General features: G+C 62.0%; 1 protein-coding gene across 3 annotated transcripts in view; it reads left to right on the top strand.

Moving 5' to 3' along the window:
• Nucleotides 1-25,304, top strand: part of ABCA7 (ATP binding cassette subfamily A member 7) — a 45,263-nt gene extending 19,959 nt beyond the window's left edge. For 2 of the 3 annotated variants that reach the window (XM_039515568.1, XM_039515566.1), the window contains exons 17-51: nt 139-343; nt 1,005-1,121; nt 1,709-1,880; nt 2,908-3,039; nt 3,507-3,646; nt 4,464-4,601; nt 5,125-5,351; nt 5,505-5,577; nt 6,462-6,664; nt 8,369-8,417; nt 9,864-9,971; nt 10,476-10,493; nt 10,895-11,049; nt 11,541-11,665; nt 11,782-11,880; nt 12,311-12,506; nt 12,862-12,956; nt 13,379-13,411; nt 14,067-14,172; nt 14,391-14,465; nt 14,780-14,949; nt 15,040-15,217; nt 15,885-16,000; nt 16,440-16,584; nt 16,829-16,952; nt 17,224-17,353; nt 18,075-18,195; nt 19,107-19,169; nt 19,499-19,605; nt 20,178-20,319; nt 20,406-20,540; nt 21,019-21,122; nt 21,610-21,702; nt 22,435-22,678; nt 23,709-25,304. In XM_039515568.1, the coding sequence (XP_039371502.1) occupies nt 139-343; nt 1,005-1,121; nt 1,709-1,880; nt 2,908-3,039; nt 3,507-3,646; nt 4,464-4,601; nt 5,125-5,351; nt 5,505-5,577; nt 6,462-6,664; nt 8,369-8,417; nt 9,864-9,971; nt 10,476-10,493; nt 10,895-11,049; nt 11,541-11,665; nt 11,782-11,880; nt 12,311-12,506; nt 12,862-12,956; nt 13,379-13,411; nt 14,067-14,172; nt 14,391-14,465; nt 14,780-14,949; nt 15,040-15,217; nt 15,885-16,000; nt 16,440-16,584; nt 16,829-16,952; nt 17,224-17,353; nt 18,075-18,195; nt 19,107-19,169; nt 19,499-19,605; nt 20,178-20,319; nt 20,406-20,540; nt 21,019-21,122; nt 21,610-21,702; nt 22,435-22,678; nt 23,709-23,852 (4,482 nt within the window). In that variant the 3' untranslated portion in view covers nt 23,853-25,304. The remainder of the gene's footprint in view (nt 1-138; nt 344-1,004; nt 1,122-1,708; nt 1,881-2,907; nt 3,040-3,506; nt 3,647-4,463; nt 4,602-5,124; nt 5,352-5,504; nt 5,578-6,461; nt 6,665-8,368; nt 8,418-9,863; nt 9,972-10,475; nt 10,494-10,894; nt 11,050-11,540; nt 11,666-11,781; nt 11,881-12,310; nt 12,507-12,861; nt 12,957-13,378; nt 13,412-14,066; nt 14,173-14,390; nt 14,466-14,779; nt 14,950-15,039; nt 15,218-15,884; nt 16,001-16,439; nt 16,585-16,828; nt 16,953-17,223; nt 17,354-18,074; nt 18,196-19,106; nt 19,170-19,498; nt 19,606-20,177; nt 20,320-20,405; nt 20,541-21,018; nt 21,123-21,609; nt 21,703-22,434; nt 22,679-23,708) is intronic. The other variant, XM_039515567.1, reaches the window with a different exon arrangement.
• The last annotated feature ends 181 nt before the right edge of the window (nt 25,305-25,485 follow it).

Raw genomic sequence — 25,485 nt, 5'->3', positions numbered from 1 at the left:
TTTCACAGGCTGGCCACTGAATCGGCAGCCCCCTGGCCATGGGGAGGTTGGTGGCTGGTACCAGGGGCTAGTTCTCAGGGAGCTGTGCTGGGTCTGGGGGTTTCCTGGCTCTTGCTTCACCTGCCTCTCCCCCGCCAGAGCCTCCTGTCCCCAGTGGCGTTTGGGTTTGGCTGCGAGTACTTCTCCCTGTATGAGGAACAGGGTGTGGGGATCCAGTGGTATAACCTGAACGCCAGCCCCGTGCAGGACGACCCTTACAATTTCGCCACCTCCCTGGCACTGCTGCTCCTGGACGCGTGTCTGTACGGCCTGGCCACGTGGTACATTGAGGCTGTCTTTCCAGGTCAGTGGGGTGGGGGGGGGGGTTTGGGAATGGATATGGGACTTGGATGCTCCCCCGAGCTCTGCCCATTTATGAGCTGCCACTCTCAGTGAATTGTGCAGATCTTCATAATAAGTCCACACTTCTCCATTCTCAAATAGGTAGATCATCAGTGACATTGCTCAGACTTAATGCACCATCATTAGGTTTCAGAGTTAACAGTCCAGTTGAAATGAATAAGAGCAGTGTGTATTTTTCAGAGCTCCTTGCTGCCTGCAGACTCAGGCAGACGGCTCTGGGTCAGCTGAACCCAGATTCTTTTGTACTTGTCAGGACAAGAGACCTAAGGTTGTTTTCCTTAACTGATAGCTGAGATCCTGGAGCACAGTTTGCACCCATGCTTTGGAACCCGGGGCGAGCCGAGCGATGCCAGCTGCTGCCTGGAGGCTGACGCTGCCCGTCTTAGGCATTTGTGTGGCCTGTGACCGGAACCAGGGCAAACTCCAGTGTGGAAAAGGCCCTAGGCCCACGGTCCCTGGAGGAATGAGAAAAGAAAGACCTGGGATTAAAGCCAGAGCCCCCTTCCCCACAGCTGGGCTGCACCAGACCCCCGATCAGATGGGGTTGTTTTCCATGCCCACCCTGCGCTCTCCGATCAGTTTCCTCCTCTGTTTGCGTTCAGGCCAGTACGGGATTCCCAAGCCCTGGAATTTTCCCTTCCTGAAGAGCTACTGGTTCGGAGAGTCGTCCTCCAATGGCTGCCACCCCTTCCCCACCAACTCCTTGAGCTCTGCGGAAGGTAAAGGGTTCCCCTCCCCTGTGCCCCGATCAGCCACAGAGGCAATGTGGTCTAGTGGCTGGAGCAACGGAGTTGGAGTCAGGAGAGCCATGCTCTGTCCCCGGCTCTGGGAAGGGAGTGGGGCCAGCAGTCAGAGTAAGTGGGCCGAAAATCAGGGCTCTTCCTAGGTTCGATTCCCTGTTCTGCGGGCTGGTTAGAGTGGGGGAGCCGGAGTCAGGACTCCTGGGTTCTGCTGCTGGACTAACAAAGCGGCTCCAGCCCCGTGCCAGCCAGGCCCAGCAGAGGGCCAGCCACCGGCTGATGGGGTGGGAGACGGGAGAAGAAGTGAGACAGTGGGTAGGTGGCAGCCCAGAGTCACTGACTAGCCCCAACCCATCCCTAACCCTAGGCTGAGTCTGCTGGTACCAACAACCAGCCCTGTCTCCAGCCCAGGTCCCTGCCCCATCTGTAGCCCTATGCTGAGTCTGCTAACTGGCCCCAAACCCTGGCCTGGGGGAGCGGGAGCCGCAGGGTCCTCCAAGGTGCCCCGACTCTGTGTGGTGTCCGGCACTGTGCCCACCTGCTGACTCTGCCTCCTGGCTTTTCAGTGCTGGTGGAGGAGCCGCCCGCGCACCTGCGCCCAGGGGTCTCCATCCGCAACCTGGTGAAGATTTACCGCAGCAGCAGCAAAGTGGCCGTCAACGGGCTGAGCCTCAGCTTCTACGAGGGCCAGATCACCTCTTTCCTGGGCCACAACGGGGCCGGCAAGACCACCACGATGTGAGCCCGAGGGGCGCGCCGGGAGGGCGGGGGTGGGGAATCCCTGGGGGTTCTGCGGGCACCGTGCAGGCATGGTGGGCGTGTTTCTCGTGGTGTTTGAGCCAACGTGGCTCGGCAGCTGCGGCACTGGTGTCGGGGATGCTGGGTGCCTCAGTTTCCCCCCATTGGTCCAATGGAGAGAATGGATGATTTTGAGCTGGCTTTGTAACGCGCTTTGACCACTGTGGCGAGAGAGGGCTGGATGTTCTCACTTGTATGAAGTGCTGGGGTCCGTGCAGCCCAGATCTAGTCGTGGGAAGCCCCCCCCCCCGGCACTGCTCGGTGAGGGAAGGTCACGATAGAGGGGATTGGGCCCGGTTAGGCCTGGGAGGGCCAGGCACTGAGCTGCTGTGGCAGGAGAGATCTGGAGTCGGACCAGTTGGAGCAGACGTCCCTCCGGAACCGTTTGTTCCACCACCGGAGAGTCTCTCAGGGTTCCTGGTTTATTAGTGAATAATGTGAATTCCTGAATCAAAGGGGGAGCCGGGTGCACGTCTCAGACAGTTGGGGTGGCCTGTATGCCCACGCCGGCGCCCGATTCGTCTCCAGCGCTGGTGGGAGTAACCCCACGGCAGTCAGCGTCCTGACACCTGCCAGGAGAGGAGATTCTGGGCCAGGGCCTTGGCAGGCAGCTCAGCTGGGTCTGTGAGCTGAGGACCTGGCCCAGGGTATGCTGGGTGGCTAGTGAATTTCAGCCCTGGCTAGCAGAGCAAAGAAATAGCCTCCCTTCCCCTGGGTGGAGTCACTGGCTCCCTTCGCTGGGTAGGGGTGTGTGCAGCTGCTGGATGAGCCACTGTCCGCATGGTGTTGGGAGCTGGGGCCGTGTGGTCTGAATGCCAGGCAGGGCGGTGCCCCTGCCCGGCCGCCCTGCAACACCCCCCTGCCCTGAGCTCTTAGGCATCGGGTTAGAGGGGAAGGGGCTGGAAACACTCCTCTGACTCTTCTTGCTTTGGTTTTGACCCCCTGTGTCCTGCTCCCCCGCTCCCAGGTCCATCCTGAGTGGTCTGCTGCCCCCCAGCTCCGGGACGGCCTACATCCTGGGCCGGGACATCCGCTCCGAGATGGACAGCATCCGGAAAACCATGGGGATGTGTCCCCAGCACAACGTCCTCTTTGACATGTAGGTGTGTGTGTGCGGGGGGAGAGCTAGGCATGGGGGGGGTGAACCCCAAGAGTGGGAGGGCGGATGGAGCTGGGGGAGAATTCTCTTGGGCCCTGATGGTTGGAGCACCCAGCCTCCCTGCTGCCTCCAGCCTGGAGGGCCTGTGGCCGGACCTTGCTCCCCGCCAGAGCAGAGCGCAATTGGACCCAGTGGCGCTGGAGAAGCCACCAGCCCCACTGTAGCAGCCTCAGCTCGGGGATCAACCGCGGGGGCACTTGCTCATTGAGTCCTGTTCCCAGTTCTGGGAGGGGAGGGGGCCTAGTGGTTAGAGTCCAGGGGGAGGGGGGCTTGAAGTCGGGACTCCTGGGTTCTGTTCCCAGCTCTGAGAGGAGCGTTCTCTAGTGGTTAGAGCATCTGTAGGGGCAGAGGTGGGATACTTCTCCTGGCCCTGTTGGGAGTCACCTTCTCCCTGCCGCCCCCCGCAGCCTGACGGTGGAGGAGCACATCTGGTTTTATGGGCGCCTGAAGGGGCTGTCAGGGGAGCAGGTGAAGGAGGAGATGAAGCAGATCATCCAGGACGTGGGGCTGCCCCACAAGCGCCGGGAGCAGACCAAGAACCTGTCGGGTGAGTGCCCTGGGCCCAGCGAGCAGGTGGTATGGGGACACAGGGGACAGGCTGGGCTCGGGTTAGGACCTGATCCTGGCATGTTGCAGGCAGAGCTGCCTTTTAAAGGGAAAAGGAAGCCCCCGTCGGTTTACAAGTGGGTAACATAAGGGGCCCACTCCCAATCTGCAGGCTTCAGGGCCCAAAAGGATGGGTCTGCGGGCTCCCTGCTCTCTCCCATGATCCTTTATTGCTTATATCACGGTAGTTCCTAGGAGTCCCAGCCGTGGCCTGTTGCGCTAGGTGCTGTACAGACACGATCTCGGCCTCAGGCCTCGCTTGATTAACCCGATGAGGCAGGTGTGTTTATAGTGGTGCAGTCACGGGGAGTGGGGGAGGCGCATTCATGGACTCCCTGGCCCTGAATGGACCATTGTGATCCCTCCTGCGTAACATGGGCCAGAGAGCGTCCCCCAAATAATCCCTAGGGCAGTTCTCTCTGAAAAACATCCCGCCCTGATTTAAAAAGCGCCTGTGATGGAGAATCCACCGTGACCTTTGGTAAACTGGTCCAGTGCACGTGGGGCGTGGGTGGGTGGGTGAGCCGTGGGGGTGTGGGTGGGGGGTGTGAGCCATGCGGGGGTTGCCGTGGGGGTGTGGCATGGAGGAACTTCCCAGGGATCCTGCAGTATTGGTCCCTGCCAGAGCTGGTGACCCGGCAGCCCCGGTGACCTAGGATGACTCGTTCCCTGGAGCAACCCCCCTCCCGCCCAGGGCTGTGTGGCTGGGGGCTGCCCCGATGCCCCATAACGCTCGCCCCATTCCTCCCCCGGGGCAGGTGGGATGCAGCGGAAGCTCTCCGTGGCCATCGCCTTCGTGGGAGGCTCCCAGGTGGTCATTCTGGACGAGCCCACGGCTGGGGTCGACCCCTACTCCCGGCGGGGCATCTGGGAGCTGCTGCTGAAGTATCGCAAAGGTCTGAGTGGGGTGGGGGGGATGGGAACAGCGGGGGGGGTGTCTCAGAAATGGGCCTGGGCCTCTGGCTGATGGGCCCAGCCAAGCCGCAATAGGCCCTGTGGGGATGAGCCCCCTGCACTGGGCTCCTTACTGGGCTTTCTGGGGAACTGAGGCAGGGATCTGGGCCCCACATGGCAGTGAGGGAGTCGATCAAGGTGTCTATTGGGAGCAGAGGGGGCTGGGGCTGGGTGAGGGAGGTCAAGCACAGTGGGGAACCCAACAATTCTGGCAGAGCTGGGCCCCAGTGAGTCCTACCCCATGGGGGCAGGAGGGGGGGTGGGTGCACGCAGGGGGGTGGAGCGGTTCAGGGGTCACTCGCCCTGAGGTGACCTGCAGCCATGTAGGGGCGTTTCTGCAGGAGGAGCCCTTGGGTATAAGGGGCTATCAAGGCCCTGCCGCACCCTGTTTCCCCCCCCCACCCCCTTCCCTGCTCTGCCCCCAGGCTGGCCCCCTGAACCCCCTCTTCTCTGCCCCCCTCCCAGGCCGCACGGTCATCCTCTCCACCCACTACATGGACGAGGCGGACCTGCTGGGCGACCGCGTGGCCATCATCTCCCAGGGCCGGCTCTGCTGCTGCGGCTCCCCGCTCTTCCTCAAGACCAAGCTGGGCACCGGCTACTACCTGACCCTGGTGAAGCGGGAAGCCGGTGCCCGGGAGCGGGCAGCCCCGGGGGGCAGCGCCAGCAGCGTCACCATCACCAGCAGAAAGGTAATGCCGGTGGAGTGGGCTCCCCTGCCTGGTGCAGCCGGGCTCCTGCCCGAATGGCTGGGTGGGCAGAGCCGTAGAACGCCCCACGGGGTCCGAGCCTCAGAGTTTGGGGCCAGCCCAGGGCTGGGACTCTTACCCTCCCCTTCCCCGCAGGACGACAGCGGTTCGGAGCGTAGCTGTGACACCGGCCTGGGCAGCGAGCAATGCAGCGAGTCCAGCACCGTGGGTGAGCGGCTCTGGTCGGGGGAAGGGGCTGGCACTGGGAGCTGGTCGGGAAAGGGTTAAGATCCCTCTGCACACACTTGCGCGCACACACAGTGCCCCCAATGCACACACTGTGCCCTGCCCCCGCCCCCACGGAGCGGATCCATTGCACAGGCACATAGCGCCCCCTTGTGGTCACCCTGGGGCACAGCGAGTCTGAGCTTCTCCCTGGTTCCCAGCCACCCCGAGTGGCTGAGTTCCCTGGGTGGGGTCTCTGCCTGCACGTAGGGGCATGTTCAGAGCCTCGCTGCCTCCCCGGTTGCTCCTCCAGTCTCCAAGGCGACATTTCCGCTCCCTAGGAAATCCTTCTCCAGTGACCTGTCCTTCCAGGGCCACCCCCCGCCCCACACACAACCCAAGGGCCAGCTTTTGACGGTCACCTCACACTACATCTCTCCTGCATCCTACAATCCTTGACTTCCCCACCCTGGTCTCGGACCCAACTGTGCACAGGGCAGGGGGAGTCCGAGCTCCTAGGGGCTGGGCTTTGTGAACAATAAGATAAAGTCCAGCTCAAGCCTTCTCCCTAGGCTGGGATCCTCCCTCTGCCCGGCTCAGCCCGCACCCTACATCCTCCATCCCCAGAGAGCCCCTCCCACTTCCCTTATCTCCCTGTGGAAGCTGAGCTACCCGCCTCACAGCATCAGCAGAACCCACTTAATCCTTGCCAGGCTGGATCGGCACCTGCAAAGGGGCGGGACGTTAGGAGGACACAAGGCAGCTTAGCACTGACAGTGCCCTTGGAACGTCCATGTTGGATCAGTCACAGTGCAGCTGCTGTGGGTCTTGTGCCCTGTTCCAGGCCTTGGCTCCCCCCAGCCATCCCTGCCCCCTTTGTTTCTGCAGACGTGCCGCAGCTGTCGGCCCTGATCCAGAAGCTGGTCCCTGGCTCCCGGCTGGTGGAGGATATTGGCCACGAGGTGCTGTACGTCTTGCCATACGGCGGCGCCAAGGATGGGGCCTTCGGGGAGCTCTTCCGGGAGCTGGACAGCCGCTTGGGCGAGCTGGGGGTCTCCAGCTACGGGATCTCGGACACCACCTTGGAGGAGGTACGTCAGCCCCTTCCCAGCATCTCATCCCCTGCCACCGACTGTGCACCTATCCACACCCCAGCATCCTACTCCCGTGTCAGACGGGGGCAGACCATACATGGATCCAGACTGTTATCCCACCCCTCATCTCACCAGACCAGACAAGAGGCCCATCAAGATCAGTCTCTCTCCTCCTGCTGTATCAGCTGCACTGTCAGTCCATCACATCTGACACCTTGTCTCCTCCACTGGCCTACACCTGATGCTTCCGAGAGAGACAATCTGCCCTCCACAACTCACCTGCTTGAGGGCAGAGAGTGTGGACCGGGGAGAGGGACGTAGAGTGGAGGGTGTGATGGATTTGGGGTGTCACCTGATGTGCTGGGGTGCCACTGAGTCAGCCTGTTCTGCCAGCCTGGGTCCCCTTTACCTGGCCTTGCTGGGCTGGGCTCACAAGCATCTTCCAGTCAAGCTCACAGGCAGGGCCACCCCCAGCTGCACAGAGAGCCAGAGATCCGCTCTGGGAAGATTCAGCCTAGGGGCTCACTCCAGCACTCTGGTGCCCAGTCCCTTTAAGGGGGACAAACCCAGAGGTTTTATTAAATTTGCCCCCTCCCTCAATGTGGAGAGAGAGATGCACAACTTCTCGCTCCTCCCAGTTAGAAATTATATAAACCGGGTTATATTATCAACAAGCAGTAAGTTTAACAACTACAAACGGTGAATTTTAAGTGAATATAAGAGATAACAGACCGAACCAAGTAGAGTACTGATCAAATAAAGCAAAATACGCAAGCTAAGCTCAGTATCCTTAAGAAACAGGTTACAAAATGGAAATTCTCACCCTAAATGTTATTTTAGGCAGGTTGCAAAGTTTCTGTGGTTCAGAGTTCTAGTTATATTTCAGACTGGACCCCTGTCTCGGTCTGGACTCCCCGCCCTGCCTTCCCTTCAGGTGGCTTTAGCAGTCTTTCTTCTTGGGCAGACAGGCCATGCAGAGGAGGAGCCACGTTTGCCTTCCTCCCTACCCTTAAATAGGATTTCCATAAGGCGGGAATCCTTTGGTTCCCAAACTGGACCCCCCCTTCCCTTCCAGTGGAAAGTTACAAGGAGTCCCAGGTGTTGTTTAGTATCAGGTGACAAGCCCCCCTGACTCTGTCGCATCGCAGCGTCCATGAGTCAGTGGCAGTATGTTCTGCAGGAAGGCCAGGCCTTTTCACAGTCCGTTGTCCTCGCTGATGGGTCGTCAGCCCTGTCTGGCTTTTCCATTGTTGTAGCTGAAGCGTTAGCAGTGGGCGGCAACTTCAGATACGGAAATGATACAGTCATACCGGTCGGATAATCACATTCTGTAAATTTTAACCTTTCCAGTGATATCTTACAAGCCCCATCTTGCATAAAGTACGTCTCAGTTATGTCGTATTCATATCAGGACCATATTTACATAAAAAATATGGCGTGAAATGTCACAGAGGGCTGCAGGGAAAGCCAGCTAGGAAATCAGCTGGATCTGGGTGGATTTTCCAGTGAGGACGTTGGGAGGAGAGCGGGGTTAGGGAAATGCCACTGTGGCTTCTTTGCTGGCAGCAGGGCCTGTGGGACCCTCAGCCAGTCCCGTGGGCTCCGGGACGCTCCCTGCCTTGTGGTGTTGGTTTGCTGAGGGTCCACTGTCATTTTCCCCCCCGCGTAAAACACCTCTCCGTTCCCGTTTACCCTTTGTAGATCTTTCTGAAGGTGGCTGAGGACACAGGAGTGGACGCTGACACCACAGGTAAATGCATTGGCACCCTCTTGGAAAAGCTTTGAGCACCTGGGGGTCTAAGTTAATGGTCAGGCGAGTGGAAGGAATGATCATGTTTTCTAGTGCCTGGACTGCAGAGGGGATAAGAGACCTGCTACTGGTGCTCGCTAAGGGAGTTTTCCTTTAGCTCAGGAGGTAGAATCCTGCCATTTTAGAGCTGGAGGGTGAGAGTTCTAGACCCAGCTCCATAAGCGCCTGTGCTGGAAACTCAGCTCTGTTCTCTGCTGCCCATGGCTCCTGGGAGAAGAATCTTCATTCAAACTGCAGTGAGGCTCAGTGTTGGGAGATGGACCCAGTTATTTTCCCCAAACTGTTCTCACCCCATCTCTCCCTGGGGTGCTCGGGGGAGGCACGGGGTGCACCTGGGTAGCCCAGGAAGTTGCAGGGTCAACGCGCACTCAGTCGGGCAGCTGGCATAGCACAGCCTCCGGGTGCTTGGCAGGGCCATTCGAAACAGGCCTCCTGGGACTCCAGGCTGCCCCGGCCTGGCTTGCAGGGACTATAAATCCCAACATGGCGAAAGGGCCAGGCTGCATTACGTGCTGGATCCTGTAGTCCCTGCAGGCTGCTCCTCTGGATGGACGCTGTGAACGGCTGCAGTTTGCTCCGCTCGCTGTGACGAGCTGTCACCAGGGCCGTCCGGAAGGGGGGACTAAAGGGGTAGTTTGACCTGGGCCCTTAGGCGCTGACTCCGTGGGTGCTCCGGGAGGGTGGGTGCTCTGCACCCACCAGCAGCCAAGCTCCCCGCCCCACCTCCACCTCCGCCTCCTCCCCTGAGTGCACCACATCCCAGCTCCTCCGCCTACCTCCCAGCGCTTGCTGCCGCCAAACAGCTGTCGCAAGCTCCGGGAGAGAGGGGGGAGGAGCGGGAACATGGCTCGCTCAGGGGACGAGGCGGGGCCGGGGCGGGGATTTGGGGGAAGGAGTAGGAATGGGGCAGGGAGGGGGCAGAGTTGGGGCGGGGACTTTGGGGAAGGGGTTGGAATGGGGGCAGGGCCGGGGGCAGAGGAGGGTCGAGCACCCACTGGCACCAGTAGAAGTCGGCGTCTATGCCTGGGCCCCCCATTTGTGAGGGCCCCCAAACCTGAAATTTGGCCCACGGCCCCTCCATACGACGGAGAGGCTGTAGGGCAAACGTGAGTGGCGCTGCCAGCCTGCGTGCCAGGTGGCAAGACCCAGAGTGGGGAGCTGGACCCACCGCCATGGGACGGGAGCCATGGCTATGGGGTGAGTGGGGGGCTCACTCTCCATCCCCACCAGGCCTCCCCTCAGTGGTAAGTTTTTGGAAGGATTTGGGGGGGGGGCGCCTCAGTTTCAGATTTTGCCCCAGGACCCTCCAAACCTCTGCACGGCCCTGGGTGCCACATGCTTTTTCTCACCTGCCCGTGGTGTGATGCTCTGGCCCTGTGTCTGCAGGCTCTGGGGGAGCTCCCCAGCGAGGGAGAACGGCAGCGCCGGCCTCCTCCTACACCCTCCGGACGGTGAGCGAGAACGGGGACGTGGAGGCAGCAGACACCGAGCCGCGTAAGGGGGCACAGCCAGGCTCCGGCTCCTGCTGGAGGGGGACGGGGGTACTGAGCTCCGCAGGGGCCGCGAATGGTAGGAAACGGCTGGTTCTCTGCCATCGCTGGCACTGGTGCCTTCTGGGTGCTTCTGAAGCACCCGCCTCGCAGTGCCCTGTGCCAAAGGGAGCCAGGGGCTTATGGGTAACTTCAAGGGCATTTGTGTGATGGAATTGGGAGTGTGAAATTGTTGTGGGTCGAGCCGGACGAGAGCGAAAAGGCCCCGTCCCAGGAGCCGGTGCAGCCGGTGTCGGTCAGACGGCCAGCACAGGAGCCGGCGAGTGGCTGGGTGGGCATTGCAAGCCCCAGGCGATGGTTCACAGCATGGGCAGAGCCTGTTTCGCGCCTCTGCCCTGGGGAATCCAGCTCCACTCTAGTCAGTTCCCCTGCCCCGGCTCTGGTGCAGCGGGGAGGTTCCCTGCACAGCTATGTGAGATCTGTCCTCTTTCTCTTTCTTTGCATTGAGTCAAAGGATCCAAGAAAGGTAGGAGGCCGAGCGGCGGGAGGGAGGGGATCCAGAGCTGTCCTTGTCCCTGGAAGCCTGGGCGGGGTTCGGCCCTGGGTCCGGAGGCATCTTTTTTGAGCCAGACGAGGGACACGTTCCCCTATGTAGAGAGCCCGGCACCCCACCACTGAGAGCAAGGCATGCCCCTCTTTCTCCCCTTTCCCCATGCATCGCCCCCCGCACGTGTCCCCGCTCCTAGCGCTCTGCCCACAATTCACCCGGCTGCTCCACCCCCCCAGACACGGGTCCCTGGAGACACACAGTGGCCTGGAACCCCAGGCTGCCCATGGAGCAGGCCGGTGGCGTGGCGGGGGGCTGCCCTGCAGGCAGTGAAGCCGCAGGCAGGGCTGATGGGGTATCTCTGGCTCTCCCTCTTGCAGCTGAGGAGCCAAAGGAGACCGATTTCCTGCACAGCCTGGATGGCAGGGGCTCCCAGCGGGTGCTGGGCTGGGCCCTGACCCGCCAGCAGCTCCGGGCCCTTTTCACCAAGAGACTCCTCTACGCCCGGCGCAGCACCAGGGGCTTCTTCGCACAAGTACCGCAGGGGGGGGGGCTTTGATGGGGGGCGTGGGAGGGGAGGCCTCTGAGAGCACCGGGTGCCGAGCAGTGGAACATCGGGGAGGGGTGTGGGGGTGTGTGAATGGAACATGGGGGGCGCTATTCCTGTGCAAATGTTCTCCTCCTACTGGGTCAGGCCTTCACCTTGGAGCTGTGACCCAGCCCCGGAGAGTCCGGATTCGCTGGCTGTGGGATCCTTGGCTTGACCTAGGGTGTCCTAACACCCTGGCTGCAGGATTCCCCTCTCCCCAGCCCCAGCTCTGCCCCGGCCCGAGGGGCCCAGCCTGGATCCCCCCTGCCCAGCTCTGACCCTGGGGCTCTGCCCTGGCTGCGGGATCCCCCCTGCCCAGCTCTGACCCTGGGGCTCTGCCCTGGCTGCCGGATCCTCCTGCCCAGCTCTGACCCTGGGGCTCTGCCCTGGCTGCCGGATCCCCCCTGCCCAGCTCTGACTCCAGCCCCTGCTCACAGATCGTCCTGCCGGCTGTCTTTGTGTGCATCGCCCTCCTTTTCAGCCTGATTGTGCCGCCCTTCGGGAAGTACCCCCCGCTGCACCTGGAGCCCTGGATGTACGGGCAGCAGTTCACCTTTTTCAGGTGCGTCGCATTCCAGCTGGAGTGGGGCGGGATGGGGGGGTGTCGCCTGGGCTGTGCCGGGGCAACGCCGGCTGGGAGGATTCATGGCAGTGGCCCCTCTGCTCCATCTGTTTCAGTGATGACTCCCCGGGGGACCCCGACTCTGCGCAGCTCCTGGGAGCCCTGCTGGCTGAGCCGGGCTTCGGTACCAAGTGCATGAGGGATGCCCCGGAGGGGTGAGTACCCCCAGCCTGTGCCCCTCCCTCTGGCAGAGGGCTGGGGGGGAGGGCAGTTACTGCCGCTGGGAAGGGACCCTGTGCGGAGGTCGCACCTGCTTCCTTGCCAAGAGCCTCGGAGCGGAGCCCAAGGTGGCTGCAGTTCCCCGTGCTCGCCATAAGGAGGCATCCTCGCACCAGCCTGGCTAGTTCTGTTGGGCCAGACACTTCCCCTCTGCAGCTGCTGCTGTCTGGGCCGTGTTTGTCCTGGGTTCTAGGGTGGCGTCCGAGGGGTTAACACATTGGGCCTGCCCAGGCCTGCAGGGGTCTGTGCCCCCCCGCTGCTCTTGCCTGGCGCTGGGGCAGGCTCGGCGCTCACTCCTGCTCGGCTGTGCGGAGAGCAGTAGGCTGGGTGCTAACCGGCAGCCTTCTCCCTGCCCGGGATGTTCAGGAGTGCGCCTTGCCCACCGGCGTCCCACGAACGAGGCTTCTGGACCCCCGGAGTGCCCCGGTCCCTGGCCGAGCTCTTCCAGAACACGAACTGGACGCCAGCCAACCCCTCCCCGGCCTGTGAGTGCAGCTCCCGGGGGGCACGGAAGATGCTGCCCGACTGCCCCGAAGCAGCGGGGGGACTTCCTCCTCCACAGGTAGCCGGCCACTCCCTCCTCCCCTGGGGTTGTCGGGGGGGCGGCGAGGGAGGCTCATCCCAGAGGGCAGGAAACCGCCTGCGCTGAGCGGCCGGGAACTGCGTCAGGCTGGGCCAGGGAGTGCCCAGCGTGGAGACGGGCCTCTGCCGTCGCCCGGGTCTCACCCCCTCCTAATCCCCCGAGAATCACGCCAGAAGCAGCTGGGTGGGTAGAGGGGGGTGGCTCCTGGTGGACCCAGTCGGGGTTAGTACCAGCCCTTGGCTCAGCACGGCCCTGGGGGCCCTACAAAGCCCTGCCTGGGACGACGATGATTCCAGTCCCGTCTCCTGTCTGTCCCCGTCTGTCCTCCCGCCAGGTGCAAAGGGGCACGGGCGACATCCTCCAGAACCTCACGGGCAGGAACGTCTCCGATTACCTGGTGAAAACCTACCCCAAGATCATCCGCCAGGGGTGAGCACCTGGGGGATCCTGGGGTCTGGTCCAGTCTGGGGAGAGCTCCCGTCTCTGCCTCCGACTTGGGGTGGAGGATTGGGAGAAGCTGTAACGACCCCACACACACAGCCCCGATGCGCCTCCTGATGCAGCTCCCTTCCTGCCCTCTCCAAGGCTTCTGGGACTGACCTGGTGGCACAGAGCCAGGGGCTGACTGGGCCACCGGAGCCTGAACTGCCCCTCCCCAAGGCTGGGCGCGCTGTCAGGGCCGGGCAGGGGCATCGCTTGCCCTGGCACTGCTCCAGCTGTCCCTGACCTGGGGGTGAATTGAGACCTCGCTCTCTAGGGCCGTCCATCGGGCATTTGGTGGCTGTAACGCAGGGACAGACCCACCGAGCGGTGCTAACGGCTCCCTGGGCGTTTCCCTTTTGTTCCTGCAGGTTGAGAACCAAGAAATGGGTCAACGAGCAGAGGTGAGAGGAGTGCGGGGGTGGGGGGGCAGCTGGGGTGTGAATTATTTTAGTAAGACTGTTAAGGGCATGGGACTGGGAGCCAGGACTCCTGGGTTCTGTTCCCAGCTCTGGGAGGGGGCTGTGGGTGAGTGGTTAGAGCAGGACGGGGGGTGGGGACTGGGAGCCAGGACTCCTGGGTTCTGTTCCCAGCTCTGGGAGGGGGCTGTGGGTGAGTGGTTAGAGCAGGACGGGGGGTGGGGACTGGGAGCCAGGACTCCTGGGTTCTGTTCCCAGCTCTGGGAGGGGGATGTGGGTGAGTGGTTAGAGCAGGACGGGGGGTGGGGACTGGGAGCCAGGACTCCTGGGTTCTGTTCCCAGCTCTGGGAGGGGGCTGTGGTTTAGTGGCTCTGATTGAAGCTTGGGGATCTACTGCTGTGGAAGGGTGGTGGCACCCCCAGCATCTCTGTCTATATGCTCATGCATATAGCGTGCCCATCAGCGCAGTATCTGGGCACCAGATGGTCTCCCTGTCATGTGCCGATGCACCTCCCACCGTCACAGCCTGGGGGTGTCTCCCTGCCCTGGTCCCAAAGTGCTGCCCTGAATCTCCCGGGGTGGGGAGGAGCACGAGGGGGCACGCCTGGGTCCCTGATCCTCCCTGCGCCCACCCTCCCAGGTATGGCGGCGTCTCGCTGGGTGCCCATAGCTCTCAGGCCCTGCCCTCAGCAGAGGAGGTGGATGGTGCTGTGCGCGAGATCCGGGCCGTGCTGAACATCACCAAGGTACAGCCCGATGGGTGGGGTGGGGCAGGGGATGGGGGAAGAGTCAGTTTCCTGCCTTGGGGCTTTGCAATGAGTCTGAGAGGGTGGCATCCGCCACATGGGACTCTTGGTGGGGGTGGTAGGTATGGGGCAGGGCTGGGGGTGGCATGGGGCAGGGAGGCACATGTGAACGTCTCATCGATCTGCATCCAGTCCTGATCTCCCTTTCCGGCCCCCAGGGGAGCCCCATAGACAGGCTGCTGGGAAACCTGAGCAGCTTCATCGAAGGCCTGGACACCCGCAATAACGTCAAGGTCAGTTTGGGGACGGAACCTGGGGTGGGAGCTCAGGGGCCCGTCACCATCATGGGCAGCATATTCCAATCCCCAGATGCCAGTCTGAGAAGGCCCAGAGAGCAGGGATGGGAACTGGTGTCAGGACTCCTGGGTTCTATTCCTGGCCTTGGGAGGGGAGTGTGGTTTGGCGGTCGGAGCCATGGGGCACTGGGCCTCCGGACTCCTGGGTTCTATTCCCAGCTGTGCCACGATGGCGGCGGGCGAGTCACTGGGGGCCAGCGGGGGGCGAGCTCGGCGCTGAGTGTTGCCGTTGCGCTGCCGTGCGGCCACAGGTCTGGTTCAACAACAAGGGCTGGCACGCCATGGTGTCCTTCGTCAACGTGGTGAACAACGGGCTGCTGCGGGCCAGCCTGCCCCCGGGCGCAGAGCCCTGGCGCTACGGCATCACGGCCATCAACCACCCCCTGAACCTCACCAAGGAGCAGCTCTCGGAGGCTGCGCTGTGAGTACAGGGGAGCCTCAGGGTGGGTGGGGATTGGGTGGGGTTCTCGCTGGGTGGCTGGCTCATCTCCCTCTCCCCTCCCCGTGGCAGGATGGCCACCTCGGTGGACGTGCTGGTCTCCATCTGCGTGATGTTCGCCATGTCCTTCGTCCCCGCCAGCTTCGTCCTCTTCCTCATCGAGGAGCGGGTCAGCAAGGCCAAGCACCTGCAGTTCGTCAGCGGCATGAAGCCCAGCGTCTACTGGCTGGGCAACTTCGCCTGGGACATGGTGCGGGGCGGGCCGTGGGGCCGGAGACCTGGGGAGTGGCAGATTTACACAGGAGAGGAGGGATCCCATGGCTCTGGGGGCAGAGGAGTGGGGGATATAGCTCTCCAGCACAGGGTCAGGCTGGCACCTGGTGGGGCTCACAGGCAGGTTCTCGCCTGCAGGCAGGACCCTCATGGAGGGAGGCAGGTGTCAGCCCAAACACAGCTGCACGCCTGGCTAGGTTGTCAGTGGTGGGGATTGAACCTGGGCCCTCTGGATTGAAACACCTGAGCCCCTGCTGCCTGAGCTAAAAGGGAAAGTTCTGTTTGCTGAGGCCGTAGCAGGCTCATCAACCTCCAGGAGTGGCCCAGTCTCCACAAGCCGAGGACCGTGCACTGCAGAGTGGGTGTGGGCTGCGCAGGGAAGCCTCTGCCCATGAGTGGGACTCACTGCTGGGCCGATGAGAGGCCCTGAGCTAGGATGGGGTGGGGACGCTGGGTGTGGGGTACATGACAAGCTCAACACCAATGGCCACTGCGTGGTCGGGGGGGGGGGGCGCACTCCCTGTCTGGAGGGGAGGGAGTTGGGGGGGTGGCTTCAGGCCTGTCCCCATTAGAACCCCCCACCCAACCAGCCTCTCCAGGGTTGACTGGGTCACACCAACTGCCTCCTCTGCTTCGCCCCACAGTGTAACTACCTGGTCCCAGCAGGGCTTGTCGTCCTCATCTTCCTCTGCTTCCAGCAGAAGTCCTACGTGTCCTCGGCCAACCTGCCCTCCCTGGTGCTGCTGCTGTTCCTCTATGGGTGAGGGCCCTGAGCCGGGGCGGGCGCGGCCCCCGTCTGGCCCTGACAACATGGGGAGCAAATTCCCTGTGCAGTCGGGAGCTCGCTTTGTCTGTTGGGGGCAAGGAGGATTCTGTCATATCCTGGGGAGAGGGACCAACGGCTAGCCCAGAAGGGGAAGGGAGTTAGCTGGCCTGGCCCATTCCCGGGACCGGCCATCTGAGCGAGGCTGAAATACCCACTCCCTACATTGGACCTCAGGGCGTTTGTCTGGTAGGTCTCTCTCGGGGGTGGGATTACAGCTGGCAGCCCTGCCCTGCAGGAGCAAGCTGGGAGGTGGGGTTTCGTGGGACATTGGCCCCTCGTCTCCCAGCCCTGGTTTGCGGCATGGGCTTGGGTCTTTGGGGCCGGGCCTGGTGTCTTTCGGGTTTGCTTCAGCTCTGTTCCTCTTCCACCCCAGCTGGTCCATCACGCCGCTGATGTACCCGGCCTCCTTCCTCTTCAGCATCCCCAGCACGGCCTACGTGGTGCTGACCTGCGTCAACCTCTTCATCGGCATCAACGGCAGCGTGGCCACCTTCGTGCTGGAGCTCTTCACCGACCAGGTGAGTCCTGCTCCCTGAGGGCTTCCCTGGCCCCCTCGGGACAGGCTGCGCGGCAGGGGTTTTCCAACCCAAGATTAACTAGCAACCGCCCAGGCCCCCAATCTCAGCCCGGTGCCTGCAATGAGGTGAGTTCAGCTCCCAGGAGAAGGGGACCCCCAGGACAATGGTGGGAGCCCCCCATGCTGATGTCGCAGAGCTGGGGCCGTCACCTGAGCCGGACCCTTTTGCTTCCCCACCTGGGCAGAAGCTGAACCACGTCAACCACATCCTGAAGAAGGTTTTCCTCATCTTCCCGCACTTCTGCCTGGGCCGCGGCCTCATCGACATGGTGAAGAACCAGGCCATGGCCGACGCTTTCGAGCGGTTTGGTGAGTCACCTGAGCCCACAGTGTCGAGGTGACATGTTTCCCTGCCCCCGCTCTGCTTGGACGGGCTAGACTCAGCGTGAACGGGTAACACCTGTGATCCCTGCACCGCTCTCCTCAGGAGCATCTGTCTGTCTCTGCCTAGGTTCTTAGGCCATGGCCATCACCATGGTATCTGACCCTCTGCCGGGCCTTGACTCTGTCCTGTCCCATGCCTCCCCCGCGCCACCCCTGTCTTCTTTTAAAGCCCTATTTCTCCCCCGCCCCTCCCCAGGAGACAAGCGTTTCGTGTCTCCGCTGTGCTGGGACCTGGCCGGGAAGAACATGTTTGCCATGGCTCTCCAGGGCGTCGTCTTCTTCCTCTTCACCATCCTGCTGCAGTACAGGTTCTTCATCAAGCTCCGGTGAGGGGCCGGCGGGGGGTGGCGGGATCGGCAGGTGGGCGTGCGCCTGGGGTAGAAATCCAGCTCTGGCCAACCCCCTCCCCGAGTCGCTCTCCCCCTCCCTGCCAGAGCAGTGTGGGAAAAGCCCCTTGTTTAATCTATCCCTTCGCCCAGCTCCCCACAGTCATTGGGGCATGTGGCTGGGCTGGCAGAGTTAACATCTCAGTGACAGGACCCGGGGAAAGCTGAGATGCCACCTCTGCTTGCCGCCTCCGTCTGTCCATCCAGGCCTCTGAGCCAAACCTGCATGATTTTACCCGCCTCTCCCGGCTGCTGTATGGATGTACCCTAAGTGATTTAGGAGCCTAGTTCCCCTTGACTCTCACCTGTGTGCTTACATGGTCACTGTAATATCTGACCTCGCTCACACGGGCCTGTCTCCACAGTTGGGACCAGTCTAAACTAGCAGTTCTCAACTCTGACCATGGAAAGACCCTGTCTCATCCTGCTGGGGTCTAGCTGGGGCCCCTCCCATTTGGCAATCTGGGACCCCCAACACCTGATCGCAGCCCCCGGGATTCCAGCATCATTTATGGGATCTCCAAGTTCCCTAGAGCCCGTGCTAGGTCTGGGTGTCATGGCAACCGTGCGGCCCAACGTGCCGTTCCACGCCACTCGCCCTAGTGGGACGTCACCCTCTGTTCGCATCCTGGTTTGAACCGTTCCCTCTCCTTCCCTACAGGCCCTTTGCCGTTAAACTCCCCCCTCTGGGCGGGGAGGACGAGGACGTGGCCAGGGAGCGGGAGAAGATCACAAGTGGAGCACGGCAGGGAGACATCCTGGTGCTGCATGACCTGACCAAGGTGCGGAGGGGGCGGGTGGAACTGGGCAGCGACTCCACTCGCGGGGCAGCCTGTTCCTCAGCTGGCGGAGGGGGGGCATCATCATCCACCTCCCACCGTCACCCCCAGAGGAGGACTTGGCACTTCCTTGTGCCACTTTTTTCTATTTTATGGAAAATTTTAATAAAAATGAAAAAAAATCTGTGGAAAATTTATTTATTTTTTTTAATTTTGGCAGCTGTTCAAATATCAACAAATCTCAGTTTGGAAATGCTGCCACAGGACCCCATTCTCTGCTATGGGCCAGGCCCCCCTGATTGGACTACATCTCCCATGAACCACCACAATCCCCCCCCCCCCACATTGGAAAGGGCAGGCAGTACACCTGGGGAGTCCCTGGCCATGGTGCATCATGGGAGATGCAGTCCAGCAGGGGCCCCCGACCCATAGAAGAGAGCGGAGAGATGAGGCAGTTGAACTACACGTCCCATGAGGCTCTGCAGCGGCAGCAATAGCCAAATGGGAATATTTCGGTTTCGGGGCATTCGTTTTCTCTGACAACCATCTGAGTTTCCCCATAAACGCAGACCCTTCCTGTGAATATGTTCGGTTCGTCACACACCCAGCGTCCTGTAAAAACCAGTTTTGATGACCACATTTTCAATCCACCCTCGCCCACGATCCCCTGACTCTCTCTGGGGCATTCCAAGGGCGATGAACAATTCCTGCCAGGAATTAGAACACCAGGAGGCGGTGGGATTTCATGCGCTGTTCACCGTGGGTCCGCCCGCTCGCTGCGGCAGGTGCTTGGCCTGCATTTGCATGGAGGGGAAGGTTCCCGCACAAACACGTGACTCCGCCCTCTCCCCAGGTGCACCAGGCCTCAGGTCTGGGATGCCACTCTCAGGCTGTTTCCCTGCCCTCTCTCTCAGGTGTACCGGGCGAGGAAGAAGCCGGCTGTGGACCGCCTGTGTGTGGGAATCCCCCCGGGGGAGGTAAGGCAGCTGGTGGGCCAGGTGCAAGGCACCTGGCTGTGGTTGGGATTCAAAGGGCAGGCAGCTCTGGTCGATGGAGCGAGAGATTCGAAGCAGGTCGGTGGGGGGAAACAGCTGGCTCAGGCCCATGTCACACCGGGGATGGAGCAGACAGTCCAGTGAGTGTGTCCTAGGGAGGAAGAGGTGACAGCCCCTCCCCCCAAATCCTGGCCTTGAGCCCCAGTCCAAGTGGTGTTCTCCCTTCCGTGCCTCTTAGAAGTGGGGAGCCAGGCAGGGTGGGTGGCTTAGGGGACAGTTTGCCTTTAACCCTGTGTTCGATCCCGGCGCAGTGTTTCGGTCTCCTGGGGGTGAACGGCGCTGGGAAGACGTCCACCTTCAAAATGCTGACGGGGGACACCGAGGTGACCCTAGGATATGCCTGTCTGAAAGGGCACAGGTGAGTGGGGCGGGGCAGGTGAGTACTGCTGAGGGGGGTGAAGGCGGGGACGACAGGTAAGTGCAGACGAGTTCATGGGGGGCGGGGGCAGGTGCGGGCCCCAGTGAACAGGACAGGTGACTGTTACAGGGAGAAATGGGGGGGGAGGACAGGGGAGCACCTGGCTGGGGGATGGGTGGGAAACAGTACAGAGGGGAGCTCTGTGGGGAACAGGGTGGGATCAGTGCTGTGCAGATGGGAGAGGGGGTCTGTGTGTGTGGTGGAGCTATGGGGCGGGCGTGTGTCGCACTAGCACGAGAACTGAGTCACCGACACACACACTCACACATGCCCCTTCCTCCTGCCCTCAGGCTGCTCTGCTGGGCTCTGGCAGCCCCGGGGATGCCCCATTCTCCCATCCCATTTCTGGAGCACGGTGGGCTCCCCTGTGGGACGCCCCCTCCTCTCCCTGTGGATCGGTTTCCCCTGGGCTCCGCTGCGGGACACCCCCTCTCCTCTCCCTGCGGGTCGGTTTCCCCTGGGCTCTTCTGCGGGACGCCCCCTCCAGCTGTGCGGCTTCTCTGCCCTTGCAGCGTGCTCAGCGACTTGCAGTTGGTCCATCAGAACATGGGCTACTGCCCCCAGTTCGACGCCATCAATGACCTGCTGACGGGACGGGAGCACCTGGAGTTCTACTGCCGCCTGCGCGGTGTCCCCGAGGAGGAGACGCCCAGGGTAAAAGCTCCTCCTCCCCTTTCTGCCTCCCCAAAGCAGCAGAGACGTCTCCTGGCTCCTCAGCCTCTGTGCTTCTCTCCCTGCAGGTGGCTCAGTGGGGCGTCTCCACGCTGGGCCTGGCGCAGTACGCCGACAGACCCGCCGGGGGATACAGCGGGGGAAACAAACGCAAGCTCTCCACGGCCATCGCCCTCCTCGGTGCCCCACCGGTCGTCTTCCTGGTCAGTGCTGCCGGGCAGCAATGGGCGCCTGGGCGGTACTGCCCTGCACTCCGAGTCAGCCCCCTCCACCCGCTGTCGGATGAGGGGGGAGAAGGCAGCTCATTTGCATGGTTGTCTGCATAGGCAAACCCTGGCCCTAGTGATTTGCCTGGTTATTTAACATAAGACCAGGGGGACGCAGCCTTGATGTAACTGACCTCCCCGGTCGGGCTCTGTTCCTGGGCCCAGGCTGGGGATGGAGCAGTAGAGCCCTCTGGGCTTTCGCTCGGGGGCCGCGCTGCATTCCAGCCCCTGGCTCCAGTCCTCATTTACAGCGTTCTGGCCCTGGCCGCCCCGGGTATTAACCCCTGCCCCTTCCTGCGGCCACAGCGGTGCCCAGGGGCCTCGGTGCCAAACCCGCCGTGCTTCCCACCCCGACGCACCCTTGGTACGGACAGGGCCAGGGCTGACCCAAAGCTGCTTTCGGGGCTCGTTGCAGGACGAGCCGACCACGGGGATGGACCCGCGAGCCAGGCGGTTCCTGTGGAACTGTATCCTCAGCGTGATCAAAGAGGGCAGGTCCGTGGTGCTCACCTCCCACAGGTAAGGGAAAGGGCTGAGCTGCTCCTCCATCCCTCAACCCCCCTGGGGATCAGGAACTAGCCGAGCCCACCCACACGCAGGCGAGTAGCTGTCAATCCGCCCTTTTGCAGTGATTCCCCTTGTGCTATGCACAGGGTTAGGGGGCAGGGAAGCCAGCGCTGCCCCTGACCTGTGTCTGAGCCAGGGGTTTGCGGCAGGGGGCGCTGCTGCTCTCCCACTCCCTGGCAGGGATAACACCGCCCCCCGCCCCCCCCATGAGCTAACAGTAGCCGGCCCTCTGGGAGTCATCAGACCTATGACTTGCCCCAGCTGAGGGCCTGGTCCGGCACCCGGGTGGAAAGTACGTTCTCCACTAGCCCCCACTGCCCCCACCCCCCCGCCAGGGAAGGGCCCAGTGGAAGCAAACATGGGGGGCTGTTGGGCAGGGGAGAAGTGTGGGGGTGCCGAGTCGGGGGCGCTCACGCCATCACCTCTCCCCTCCGGGCAGCATGGAGGAGTGTGAAGCCCTGTGCACCCGCATGGCCATCATGGTGAACGGCCGGTTCCGCTGCCTGGGGAGCGTGCAGCACCTGAAGAACAGGTAACTCGGCGGCATCTCTCCAGGAAACCCGGCGCGGAGCGGAGGGCCTGCGAGGGACCGAGCTGTGCTGGGAACGTCGCAGAGACCTGGGCGGGGTGGAGAGGGAATGTTCATGCCGGTGTCGCTTTCCATCGGTAGACAGGCTGAGGCAGGAAAGGAAGGAGCTGAATCCACCCCCTGCTGCCCCTAATGAATCCTCCTCAGGGAGCTGGCAGTCCCAGCACTGGTGTGGGGGGGCTCACCTCTAGGTCGCCGGTTCGAATCCAGCCCAGGGTGTTAGCGTGCGCCAGTTACCGCCAACTGGCAGTCCCTGAAATGTGTCTGGTGGTCTCGGGCCAGTCCCCTAGTGGTCCTGATGGCAAGACACCACCATCGCTATTGGCACTGATTGCCCCCAGCTCGGTGGCCTTCCGAGTGGAGTGGCCAGGGAGCGAATGGGCCATGGGTCAGGGTTGAGGCATGTGTGTGGGGTGGGGAATTCCTTGCTGCTCCCGATCTGCAGCTGAACCAGAGGACTCTAACAGGGGGGCAGTGCAGCTGCCTCTCCTCTCCCAAAGCTCCTGCTCCCCTCCCTGGCTGGGGTAACTCCCCCGGTGGCTGGAGCTCAGAGAGATCCCTGCCGTGCTAACCCCTGGAGCTGCTCTCCAGAGCCGTCGGTCCCCCTCATTCTGAGCAGCGGTCAGCGTGCGCCCGGCGTGTCCACGAACAAACCCGCCCGCCTGTTTGCCGTAGGTTCGGCGACGGCTACACAATCACCCTGCGGGTGTCGGGCCCCAGCCCGGACCTGCGGCCCGTGGAGACGTTCATCCAGGACTCCTTCCGCGGCATCGTCCTCAAAGAGAGACACCACTGCATGCTGCAGTACCAGCTTCCCTCTCGGAGCTGCTCCCTGGCCAAGATCTTCAGCATCTTGTCTGCTCACAGGGGCACCTACCGCATCGAGGACTATTCCGTGTCCCAAACCACGCTGGACCAGGTGAGGCCAGGGCCGGGTCTCGGCCCCTCTCCTCCAGTCTTGGAGATTGTAGCGCCCCCCTGTGGACCAGGATCAAATAAATGGACGTTTCCCATACTTTGAGTGTAAGGGATTGTCCCCTTAACCCTGTAGGTGCCAGCTGGGACACCACCAGGGAGAGCGTCTTCCCAACAGCTGGGATGTTCCCCAGGGGTTCTCAGTGTTGTGAGGCGCCTCACCCCCACCGGCCCTTAGCATGAGGCGTCTTGTCTGTGCCTGCCGTGGGTCAGCGCCCTGAAACTACCAACCAGTGGTAACACCAGTCCTGCCCCCCAGGCCCCCGCCGGCTTCTCTCCCTCTGTACGGCTTAGGCACAGCCGAGCCCGCGGAGCGTTCCCTGCTGGGTCCAGCCCCTCGTCCACCGAACCCTCTGGGAATTCCCACAGCCGGCACACGTCAGCTCACTAGCTACGGCCTAGGATGCAGCTCTGCAAATGCTCCACACATCCATGTATTTACAGTGAAAACCAGACTAAGTGCATGACCAAAGAGCAGAGATTCAAGTGACAGCGAGTAAGAATATTGGAAACAAAGGTTACATAGAACACAAAATCCTACCCCTCTTTCTACAGCCTCCCCTTAACTAGCTGGGTCTCCTCCCGTCTAAAGAAGCATCTCTCACCCAAATTTCTCTCCAGTATTTTCAGCCGAGCCTGCTTGAGACCCCTCTGTCATGTAGCAAACTCACTGTGCATTTACCTCCTCAGGGAAGAATACCAGGGTGTCCTCTTCGTCCCCCAAATGCACTACAGCAAACTTCCGATGTGTACCTCCAGCTAGTCCCGTCCCCCACCCGGCCTGCTGTTTACCTTTTTCTGTTACGTTTCTCTCTCTGAATTCTCACAGTCCTTCATTAGCCTTCAGTTCAGCCTGGAGAGCGGAGATCCAGGGTGAACCAGACTCTACTCAATTCACAAGTCCCAGGCTGTGACCACTAGGCAAGCCTGCCTGTCACCCTGCCTGACTGTTGCTTTTGTCCCTTCCCCGGCAGGTGTTTGTTCATTTTGCCAGGGACCAAAGCGATGACGAGCCCCTGCCGGACTTGGCACCCCTGTCTGAGCCCGAGCCCCCTGGCCCGTGGAAGAGGATCACCCACTTCCTGGAAGACGACAGCTACCAGGAGAGTGCCGTCTGAGACCCTCCCGCACCCAGGAGTGCAGCCAAAATACGGGGGTGGGGTGGGGGCTTCCCTCAGAGCACCAGGGCTCCTCCTGCTTGGAGCAAGGAGGGGTGGAGGGAAAGCCCGACCTACCCCTAAACCTGAATCAATAAAACACCCATTGCTCATAGGGGGCAGAGGCCCCCCATCTGATGGTCCTCGCCCCACGTTCATGGCTGTCTCCCCAGGGGAGCAATGCAGAGCTCCTTAAACCTGAATCAACAGTGCAGAGGGGGTAGTGCCCTTCAGGAACAGCTCCTGCCAAGCCCCCACCCTAAGGTGCAGGGAGCTTTCCTGTGAGTCACCCCCCACCCAGGGAGCAAGGGCGGGGCTGGGCCTCGTTATGCCTTAAGTGGCAATGAGAAGGTGGGATCTGGCTCCCAGGGCTCCAACACCCACCTCTGCCCGGAGTTTGAATCCCGGGCTCTCATGCTCGGGCACCTGTGGCCTGCAGCTCTCGCTTGGTGTCTGTACTAGGCCCTGCCCCAGTTCTGAGTGGGCCGGGGGGGGATTTCACCCCTTGCCCTGCCCACCCCTGTGCACTCCCCCCCCAGGGTAGGGCCTAGGGCCCTTTCTCAGAGACCTACCCCCATTAAACCCAGCCGCTTAGGCGCACAAAAGGGGGGCTTGGCTGGACCCTGTGGGGTCCTTGGTCTGCCCCACCCCCGGCTCTTCACTACATTCTGCTATGAGCTGCTGTTTGAACAGGCCGTGGGGCTGCCCCCCACCCCCAGTGACTGCAAGGCCCTCGCCAGCAGTGTGATCTCAGGGATCCCTTCTCATCCTGGGGCGGGTGCTCCATTTTCCCTCCCTTCCCCATGCTGCAGCTACCATCCCTCCTGCCGCGGGGCCTTGGCTGGGAGCCCGTCAGTGACACTCCTTCATCTGCCTGGGCCGTGAGCCCCTCCTTTCTGCCCTGCCCCTTAGCATGCTGCCTCCACTGGGGGCCTCCCGTGGGAACATCCCCATCCCCTTGCGTTAATCCTTCCTCGGACTGGGTCACTCTCCCAGCATGGGGCCCCTAGATGCTGTGCCCCTGCCCGGACCCTGAGCTGTCCCTAGGCGGCGAGGTCTGCGAGCCCCGAGGCTCCCTCCCCTCCCAGCTGGTCTTGGCCTCGGCTTCTGGTGGCATCAGTGGTGAAGGTCTCAATGATCAGGAGTTGGTCCCTGATTCCTGGCACCTTCCCTGGAGGGGCAGCTGCCCTCGCTCTGCCAGTCTTCCCCATCTCCTCCTTTGGAGGAGAGACGAGCTCCTCTCCGAGGCCGCCTGCTTTTCTGTCCATCCGTCCCGTCACTAAGGATCACTGACCTCCCCTGCCCGAGGCCGATGTAGCCTGCTCCCCTCGCCCCGGGTGCCGTCCTAGCACAGACTCCGCCCACTCTCCCCGCCAGCCCCGCCCACCATCTGAGCATGTATTATCCCCTTCTAAAATGGCCCATGCCCGGGACCATGTTGCCGTGGCAATGGCCGGCCTCTTCTCCCAATGGTCCAAGAAGTGGGCCGTGGCCGCTGACCACGTACTGTGGCGTTTGTGCCCCGGGCGTCAGGCCGGGCTGGGGCATCGCCGCGCCTCAGCCGACTGTTACAAACACCTGGGCCGATGCCTCT

The sequence above is a fragment of the Mauremys reevesii genome, linkage group 26 (genome assembly GCF_016161935.1).
Source record: "Mauremys reevesii isolate NIE-2019 linkage group 26, ASM1616193v1, whole genome shotgun sequence".
NCBI classification, from domain to species: Eukaryota; Metazoa; Chordata; order Testudines; family Geoemydidae; genus Mauremys; species Mauremys reevesii.
Note: the sequence above shows the minus strand (reverse complement) of the source record. Positions and strands in the feature narration are given on the sequence as shown.